This window comes from Etheostoma cragini, chromosome 4 (genome assembly GCF_013103735.1).
Source record: "Etheostoma cragini isolate CJK2018 chromosome 4, CSU_Ecrag_1.0, whole genome shotgun sequence".
Classification (NCBI taxonomy): domain Eukaryota; kingdom Metazoa; phylum Chordata; class Actinopteri; order Perciformes; family Percidae; genus Etheostoma; species Etheostoma cragini.
Genome location: NC_048410.1, coordinates 8,711,261 through 8,721,556, shown reverse-complemented (window position 1 = coordinate 8,721,556; position 10,296 = coordinate 8,711,261). Strand labels below are relative to the sequence as shown.

General features: G+C 42.0%; 1 protein-coding gene across 10 annotated transcripts in view; it reads left to right on the top strand.

Moving 5' to 3' along the window:
- Nucleotides 1-443: 443 nt before the first annotated feature.
- The window catches only part of celf4 (CUGBP, Elav-like family member 4), a 79,692-nt gene continuing 69,839 nt past the window's right edge, over nt 444-10,296 (top strand). For 9 of the 10 annotated variants that reach the window (XM_034870711.1, XM_034870704.1, XM_034870709.1 and 6 more), the window contains exon 1: nt 445-1,167. In XM_034870711.1, the coding sequence (XP_034726602.1) occupies nt 891-1,167 (277 nt within the window). In that variant the 5' untranslated portion in view covers nt 445-890. Of the gene's footprint in view, nt 1,168-10,296 lie in introns of all 10 variants that reach the window. The other variant, XM_034870712.1, reaches the window with a different exon arrangement.

Sequence of the window (10,296 nt, the reverse complement as noted above, 5' to 3'; positions counted from 1 at the left end):
GGAAGGCTACAAGATGACATGAAGTGATTTTAACAAAATCAAACCTCATCTGATAGACAATCACATTTTCAATCGCATTCCTTCTACAGCGAATGTTAATTTTGAGGAATACATTGTTGCAAGAATGTTGCACAGCTTATTACAATTAATAAGAGTAGTATGCATGTCAGTCACGAAGTAATGAATTCTTGAGTTCGTGAATGTGTAGTTTTTTGCTCTGAGTAGGAGCACAAAGGACCGTATTCTCTATATTTCTCTATTTATAGACCCTCTCCCCTTTGTGGAATGTACCACTTTGTCTTGGCATAAGGAAAAGAGGGGAAGAAAACGCTGGGTTGACACATATCTAGTTAATAGCGGCCGTCCTTATAAAAAAAACCTCCCCACTGTTGTTGGAAAGATTGAACCGACCCTGTCCGTTTAAACCGAGAAGACACCCATACCGACTCCTCAATGCAAAAAAAATAAAAGGGTGCCAAGAAGCTAGGACGAGGGAACGTGGGTGTAAATAGACAGTGAACGCTCTTGGTCTCTCTCTCTCTCCCTCGCTCTCCCTCTCCCTCCCCCTTCTCTTTCTCTCTTTCTCTCTTTTATGAAATCAATGAACGAGTTATTGGGTAGGACATACATATAAGGAATCAAAGCCTCCACCGGGACCAACGGCATTGCGCGCTTTTGATATGCGTCTTCGCCAAATGCTACATGTGTTTTCACATCAGTGTAAATATTGGCTTTGATTGGACGAGAGTGGAATCAGCTCTGGCACGGCTTGGTCTCGGAACCAAATTTTGACCAAGACTTCCACGAGCTTTTTTTCAACGTAAAACGATTCTCTACCATCACCATCTGCTGCTGTTTGTACCCATCCCAAGTTACTGGCCGGTCCGAAGATGGCAACTTTAACCAACGGGCAGATGGACGGCACGGTGCACGGTGTCGGTGTGGTCTCCGCCAGCACGAACGGTCTCGTGAACGGATTAAGCCACAGCCACAGCCCGGTGGGCTGTCCGGCCACCATCCCCATGAAGGACCACGATGCCATCAAACTCTTCATCGGTCAGATCCCCCGCAACCTGGATGAGAAGGACCTCCGGCCCCTCTTCGAGGAGTTCGGCAAGATCTACGAGCTCACTGTGCTGAAGGACCGCTTCACGGGCATGCACAAAGGTGGGTTAAACCCATATTCCCTGAGATAACTATGGTTACGATTGTTTTTGTCAGTGTGAAATCTGTCATACACTGGTGAGAGTGAGGATCCTAAATCATGCAGGATTTGATGGGTTTAGAACTGCACAATTGTTGGCAAATTATGCAATTTTCTGTAAGGCTGTAGAATTACTTTTTGATTGTTGCGTTCGGGATTTGGGCCACCCAAAAAAATATATATACTCCATCTTAGACTTTTCCTTCAAGTCAGTGCATCACATGCTGTTCTGCTGGGCAAACAAATGCAAGCATGAGACTGTCACGAATCGGGAGTCACGACGGCATGAATTTATGTAGGGTGATATTAGGAGGAGCAATGTTCCTATGTGGGGCAATGTGCACGGGAGTATTCACACATCTAGTCCGGCAGTTGTAAACGTGCTTTCATTCACTACAGTTCAGGCCATTAACCTCACGCTTTCACGTTGCAATCGCGGGGAGGCTGTTTGATTGCCCGCAGCACCGTACACTCTGTTGCCCGTAACTCTTGCTGTGTGAGTGTGTCTGTCTGTTTGTGCGCGCGCGCGCGAGAGTGGTCGTGAGAAAGGGGGGTTGCGCGTGCACGTGGAGTAGGCCTACAGTGGGAATATATTGTACTTTTGTACAGCCTTTTTGAGATCTGTAAGATTTTAAGGTGTGGGTGAGCTGACTTATCCCCTTTAATATGGCCACTAAACTACAAGTAGAAATGTAAATTGCACAGGGATATACTTTTAATTAATTTTTAAACGTTCCAGCACAGTTAAGGTTTATTTTTATACCTGTCCCCGTTACAATAAGAAATGATCACATACTTTTGGTTCAACAATGCTACATGGCCTTTTGGTGTAATTTTAACCACCAATCTTGTATTTGTCATGGAACAGGAATGATGGTGCTTTGTCCCTGTATTTTACTATCTTCTCTCAGGGGAAGGGTTATTCTCTGCAAATCATCATCTAATGAGAGGTCACTGTCTGCTACACCTGCAGGACATCTCCCAGGGGAACAAAGTACATTAAGAATGAGCTATCACTTTTTGGGATCCCCCTTCTCCCCCTTCAAAGCCCCCTCCGCACCACGTAAACAATGTGCGACAAGCACCATGTGTCAGGAAATGATTATGACAAACAAATAATTCCAGGGGGAAGAGACTGTCTGCAGGCATGGGGGAAACCAAAGAGGTGGAGATTGGGAAGAGAGGGGGTTATCTTTTATTAATAGCCCAGCTGTAGTAGCAACTCCCTGTTGGACAGTTAATCACCAGTGGCCCCAGAACTATAGGCACGGCTCGCCAGCTGATTCTAAGAACTGTCTCCTCAATGCGATATACGGCACTGCTTCCCGCGCTGTGCCCCCCGCTTTCATTAGTGAACCCCCGTCGCGCTCATATTTTAACTAGCTGGAGGCAATCGCTACTCCCTGGCTCACCAGCTCACTGGCTCACTGTAACCTGCTTGAGGACAGCATTCCCTTCATCACTCCCAACACCTTCCGAAGGTTTCCATAGAAGATCCCCAAATTAGCAGTAAAAGACAGCACGTCCCACAAATAACAGCCACAGTGACTGACTGTGTGCACTGCCGTCATACTGGGTTTATTGAAGACAACGCAGCATAACATGAATCAGGTATAGTATTCTATCACAGCAAGAGTTTGAGACAAGAGTAAATATGATTACAAGCAAATATTTTGAAGAGAAATAACCCATGCAGCCTCTGTGTTTCTGTGCCTTGTAAGATTAAAGTCATTTAAACTGTTAAACACTTTTCCTGGTTTTGCTTTGTCTGTTGGACTGTTGCCAAGTAGCAGCTGAAAAACCTTCAACTGAACAGTGTCATTTTGGTGGTTAAAGTCTTTTTGTACATTTTGTATATATATGTACATTTATACATGCATGTTACAATCTTTAATCTTCACTCTCCCCCTTTTTTTTTTAGATACTTCATGCAGTTTACATTTTACAGTGTACTTCTATAGAGTAGAACAAGTAAAACCAAGGGTGACCCCTTTAGGTGTGAAATGTTCTCTTGGACTGAAGTCCATGTAACAGCCCCTCAGAAAACTCCCCTTCTACTCGATCTTTTCTCCTCTTTATTAACTCTGCTTGATCCCCTTCATTCTTTGCTTTCCCTTTCCCCCCTTTTGTCTTCACGTTGCCTGTTTAGTGACAGTGGCATCATGTTGGATAATGGCCGTAGTAAAACAAAGCCTCAGCTGGACCAGAGATTGTAGATTGTAGATGCCATTTCCTTGACAATTTTGTTTTTTTCTCTAAATAGCACATACTTGGTAACTGTCAACACTAGCAATGTAATTCCTCATCTGGAGATACTGTTGCATTCATTTAACTTTACCCAAAGAGACATGGCACTTTTACAAAGAAATAAGCATGCTTTTCAGCCAGATAATACAGAGCTTTTTTCTGCTATGGCAGGTAATAAAAGGCCATCCTGTTCTGCTGTACATCAACAAGCCTAAAGAAACAGCCTTTGCTATGGTAATGCTACCTCTGAAGAAAGAGACCCCTATTATAGCTATTGTCAGCCGTGCCTGTGATACTATTGCCATAACCCTCCCGATAATGACTCCATGTATCACTAGTAATCTAGTCTTTAGGATTCTGTCCCCTTGGAATGGAGGGGTGGAGGGAGCAGGGAGGAGGGGAGTATGGGACGGGGGTCTGTGGAGGCTGGGAGCGGGCACAGGGACACCAGTGCAGGCCTACATTCTCCCAATGATTTTATTTCTCTCCCCTCTGCGACCGAGCCATGCTAATAGAGGCCATTTATAATGGTCACCGGCTGCTGCTGCTGCTGCTGCTACCAAGCACAACGGGGCTGAGAGGCATGGCTAGCACAAAGAGCCAGCCCTTTTCTTTTTCTCTCCTCTCTGGCAATGCAGCATGGGAGGTGGGGGTATTCAGGAAGAGAATGTGTAGATATGATTGCCAGCACTATTCATCAGCCTTATTTCATGTAATAATCACCAGGGCAATTGAGCCACGATGATATGGGAAAGACATTTAATAACTGACGGTGTTATCCATTGTTTACAGCTGTCACATCTTCGGGCAGTATTGTGTTCCAGGCCGAACCTTTATTGTCTACATCTTCGTTTTTCCAAGCGAATGCAAATGCAACTGTCACCCAAGTTTGTTTTACTGCTGTTGTTTCATTTGGTGGTAATTTAATGCAAGTAATATATTTGTCCTTGGCCAACCAAACTAAATACATTAGCAACAGCTCTTGCCATAGGCTCAGACAGCTGAAGTGGTTGCAAAGCCAGAAAGTTGCTCAAAGTCATAGCAGGTGTTGAAACTTAATTTAGATATGGGCCAAATAGTTCATTTGACATGGCAAGTGATGTAAATAACATGTCACAGGTTTTTAGTGCAGATTATCTGCTTTCAAGAAAATAGACTAGTATCTCACTGTAATATAATAACTGTGGTGATTAAAGATCATATCTTAGCTGTTTTTCCACTTTGGAATTTTATATCAATACTTGAGAAAATGGTTAAATATGTTTGATTTCAAACATATTTAGTGGAGATATAGTGTAATGACCAATAGTAATCTTGTTTAAATTTACACATACTGCAGATGGCTCATGCAGATGGGGAATATAATCTATGCAGGTCATAAAGGGAGTTACGGTTTCCTCTGAACGTCTACAGTATTGATATTTTAGCCCTTTAAGTGAATGTGTCAGGGGAGAAGGTTCAGAGCAGATCATTGCGCTCATCGTGTTTGTTAAGGCCAGAAAGTGCCAATGCCAAAAACATGAAAGTATCATGCTGTGCTTTATTGCAGGCAATTAGGTGTTACAGGTTGCCATTAGACTACCGTCTGCAAAAAAAAAGGATACAACTAAATGTGGCTTTGAACAAAGAGAGAAAGAAGTGTGGGTGTGTTTTTTTGTCCTGCAGGTCTGCGTTAATGCAGCATGCGTTTGGCCAAAAAATTTCACTCTTGTTGCATCATCCTCTCTCTGTGGGATCCTTCTCTCTCCTCCTCTCACATTTGGTTTGGGATGAGTGTGTGTGTGTGTGTGTGTGTGTGTATGTGTGTGTGTGTTCATGTGCTCCTCCTCTCTTTCCTAGCCCAGAATCCTCCACTCAGCTCAGCTCAGAATGCAAGCTCAGGCCCCACATTGTGCCCGTTTCTATGAAGACGCATGGCAATCGATTTTGAGTGTTTTGTCAGGAAGAAAAGCAACATGTGTCACAGATGAGGTCACTTCTTATCAAAGTACACTAGACCACCACCGCCAAACCGCACCTGCCACCCCTGTTCTGGCTGCGCCCAGAACTGCAGAGCAACAAGAGGATAACAAGAGGTGGAGCCAGAGCTGGCAGTACAGTAAGCCTAATTCGTAAGGAGGCCCGTTGTCAAGGCAGCACTGCCTCTGTTGTCCATTATTATTGGAGGGGACTGTCAGATGGGGGCCAGTTGATGGCCGAGCAGGGAGCCAGTTAGTCACAGTGAGAGATAACCGCACCAAGCCTAAGGATGGAGTGTTCATGGAGCTCCTGCGAGGATGAGCGTGCTAACAGGATGTTTGGAGTCATGAGGCCGGTCAGGGTGGTGGAGCCCTCTGGCTCCATTGGCCTCTGTGGCCCTCTCATTAAAACCACTGACGTTTACACAGAGAGAAAGAGGGATAATGTAAAGGAATGGCTGTATGTTCATCTCTTTTTACTTGCTAAAGACTGGATCAAATAAGAAGACATTCAGCACAAATTGTAAGTTTGGTAAACACAGAAACAAAAGTAAATATATAATTGTAAATGAAGTACACCAATACCAAAGACAAAGGTTAAAAGGGAAAAAATGTAAATAACTATGAATTGACTTAAAATACTAAAATTACATTGTCATTTAAAGGGAAGGAATTTTCTTGAAAACGTTTTGTGTTTATAGTTCAGGAGCACATGAACGTCTATAGTATCATACAGTAAAATGGTCCAGTCAGCATAAGGGTGTTAGGGTGTAGTTAATAGTTCCATGTAGCAAAGTCATGGCTCACTGTGGACGGCAGTGCTGACCTGTGGAGAAGCACAACACTGAAGATTTCTGGCCGTCGTTACAGGTCAGGCAGGCTGCTGATCTCAACAATTTTCACATAGATAGATAGATAGATAGATAGATAAAAGTGAGTCATAATATTTTGAAGGCAAAAAACACATGAACTATGCGTAGTGGAAAAGCTTTCTTGTGTTTTGGCAGCTAAACTCGTCAGCCAATAGCCTACAGCTGGGTTAAAATAAAGTCTGTCTTAAATGTTTCATCAACATTTGGCCTTTTGTTTTCCGTAAAGAGAGGCTAAACAACTTGCACAGGTTCCCCTCTTTCTCTTGCTTTCCTGTTGCCATGTTCATTGCCCCTGTGTATTATTCTTCAAGAGGATAAAAAAAGTGTCCTTTTTTTTTTTTTTTTTTAAATGCTCCTTGAGGTAAATATGTTCTGTTTTCAATGCTCTTGCATCAGCTACTTAGTATTATTGTGCTTTGTGTTTAATTTTGGAAAAGCTGTACGCCTCTTCAATCTTTTAGGTATGCTTAAAACCACTTCCAAGCCCCGAGCTTTAAATACTGGTGGCCAGTTCAGGACTTGGGGAATGCAATACTTTTGAAATGTTGGGAAGTCTTACATGTTGTTTTTGTGATTTACTTTTGTTCTACTGATGATTTTTGTTTTTAGCTTCTTTACTTGTAGTTTAGGATTAGTTCAGGAAATCTTAAGTATAATATAATGAGAAATATAAACACGTAGCTTCGCCCATGCTGCTCCCATAACACGACCTGTTATAGTCCCCACATGTGGTTTCTGTCTCAGGAATTATTCAACTCCACATGCTTTATATTTTGTCCCATTTTTGTCTCCCTCATCTCTGCTATGCAATTACATGGACACCATGCTCTATATGTAGTTGTTTAGTTTAAAAGGCTTAAACACCATTTCCTTTGTCCATCAGTCAAAAGGTTATTATCCTCTGCGTCTGAACTTGGAAACGTTTTTTCCTTTTGGATTAGAGCTGCAGGCTCCTTTTATCAAGCTTTGCACAGTCATGAGGCTTTATGATAGGGAATATTACAATATCCGTGCTCAATATCTGTATGTGTACAGTGTGTGTGTGTGTGTGTGTGAACACGTGTGTGTGTGTGTGTGTGCACGTGTGTATGCGTGTGTTTGATGATTATACTGCAGAGTATAGTATTAACTGCACGTGATGTGCCAAATATCAGCCCTAGTTAAATCAGTACTTTATAGTAACTTTCAATGTTTAATTTATATATTAGGCCCAAACCCGACTGAAACACTATGTGTGCACATGAAAATGGGTCCAGCTGCAGCTTACTGCAGAGGCTGTCCACAAGGTAATAGCACCATGACACAGCAGCAATGTGGAAAAATAGAAACAAAGTTTGTCACAGCTTACAGTGGCCCATTAATGTGTATCCATCAAGCATTCATTCTTGTTACATATTCTGCTGTATTTTATATATAAGTATTTATATAAATATATAATCTGTTTTATGTTTATACCCTTTCTAACATTGTTCTCAAGGTCAAGTTATGTTTTCATATCAAAGAAAATCATTGCTATTACCCTGCTAACAGATATTAAAATGTGCCCTCGTGAATTCTTTAACCGGTGATACATAATTGCTCATATACACTAAACAAACCATACAGATTTGATTTATGGTTCATAGAAAGTTGAACTAATGTTTATTCTCAACCAAATTACTGAACATAATTCGAAGTGGCATATCTGGGTCTGCCTGCTGGGATACTCTAAAGTAGGGATTACACAAGCAGTGTACTATTTGTCCCAGACAGAAAGCGCGCCAAAGACTGTTGAGCATGTGTGACTCGTCAGGCCCATATTTCGCTTTCTACGTATACAATCTCCTGAGCTGTACGATGACTGCCAACCTTTAGTGTCCCTGATTCAATTCACTTTCTTCCCATCTCCCTTCATGCCTATTTCATGTCGGCCAATTAAAAATGCACCACGTTGACTTGTAAAAGGAAGGTGGGAATGGAGGTTAGGGCTTTTCAAAGATCTCTCTCAATTATTCAAGACCAAGTTTGATTCAGAAAATGGAGGAGGAATAATAAGTCAAGCAGAAGTTTTGGAAGGTTTGGCAAATGTAATGCAAGATCTTCTGATGGAACTAGCAGAAGCATTAAACCAACATTTAAACTACTACTTCTCCTTTAACAGAAGCAAGAGGGATATATGACGTGAGCAATTCAGGTCAGAGAAGCTGTGTTCCATTTTATATTTCAGTAATGTATTTAGTTTGAACCGTTCTGAACAAGAAAAAGTAACTGAACAGCTTTGAATTTGTATTTCAAATTTTGCATTTGTTTCTAGATACCCACAGGGTCCATATAATTCCATTTTCATTCTCCAAAAACTGGAAATCGGTGCCTTTTGCTATCAAATATTATGATTCAAATGATATTGGCATCACACTGAGGGAAAGTACATCAAGGCCTCATCCTATCATGCTGGTTGGAGAGCAGATAGACCAAAACATATCGCTGCATAGGGAGATGGTGCAAGAGTGCGTAAAACGACAAAGAGCTCAAGACAGAGAGAGCGAGGGAGAGAGGCAAGGAGAATTAGAGAGATGTTGAAACAGGGATGATGTAAGAGAATGTGTGAAAAGAGGCGAGGGAGATCCATGGAAGAGAGTTCGGGTGGGGGGGTTTCACACAAAGACAGACAGAATATCAAGAGGCAGAGCGATACACAAGAATGAGAGCAGAGATTGTAAAGAAAGGTGCAGACTAAAAATGGAGGCACAGAGAAATTGTTCAATGACAAGCACAGAGTGAGCAAAAGGAACGAAAGGAAGAGGGAAGGGGCTGAGAAGAAAAGACTGAAAGCTGGAAAAGAAAACGACAGACAGAGAGAAGTAGAAAGAGTAAGGGAGTCCCAGAGACAGATGTCGCCCTCGCTGGCCCTGGCAGATTGATAGCTTCTGGCCCAGTTCCATGCCAGGCTTTGACCCCTCTGTCCTTTGCTGTAATTTATAGGCTGCGTTTTGCCCGATTTAAGCGCTACTATGTGGCTACCATGGTTCGAGAAAAGAGAATGACCTTCCTGAGATGGGAGCAGAATTAGACCCCTGCAGTTCCAGCCACCTCTAGGGTAAATAAGCAAGTGCCCTCCATATTAAATGGGTGTCGGACAAGTTAATTGGACAGTCCAAGTGTATATTTGTCAATCTATCTTTTTTTCTGTGTATGTTAGCTCCTGCACTTTATTCTTATACTGTGTTCAATATGTTAATTTGACAATGCAGTAGTATAGTATTTAAGTTGTTGGGTGATTACCTTCTGCAGCAATAGATGAGTGTGCATGTGCAAAGCACAACAATTTCTCCAAACCATATGACGATTTAGGTCGTTTATTCCTACCCTCTATTATGACCCGCAGGAGCGTTCCATAAATTAGCGACCTTACTGGTGGCTCTAAATATGACCCACAGGAGCATTTTCCCTCCTCATTTCTACACCAGAGAACATAATGGTTGCTTTTTTAAATATGTTGGTAACATTGTGAAACAGTCACAGTTTGGTTAACACTTGGTTATCTTTAGGCACCAAAACTACTACTAAGTTTAGGGAAAAAAACTTGTTGGCATAAAAACTTGTTGCATAGCACTTCAATATAACTGCCACTAACACAAAGCAGCTGAAAGGTTGAATATATTTGATACATTTTGGGTAATACAAAGTCTGGACAAACCGTTGTTATTCTTTATTTCCAGTAGTCCCGAGTAAGTAAGTAAAAGACCCCTTGTGTGTTCTTGACACTTTTAAAGAGCTGACACTTACAAATATACTTAAGTATTGCTCAATTGTTCTCAAAAGAACAGAAAAGCACAAAAATCTGATTAGCTGTTCAAGGAGCACCAAATCCAAACCAGCTGTTTTAACTTTGGCAGAGAACTGAGTGTTTGTGTATATATATAAAATATGTAATAACATAAATACGTTATAATAATACGTTCAAAAACCCCATGAAAGACCGAGGTAGAGAGGGAGTGACCCTGCCCGGAGGAAGCCCGGGGCCCCCGTCTGGAGC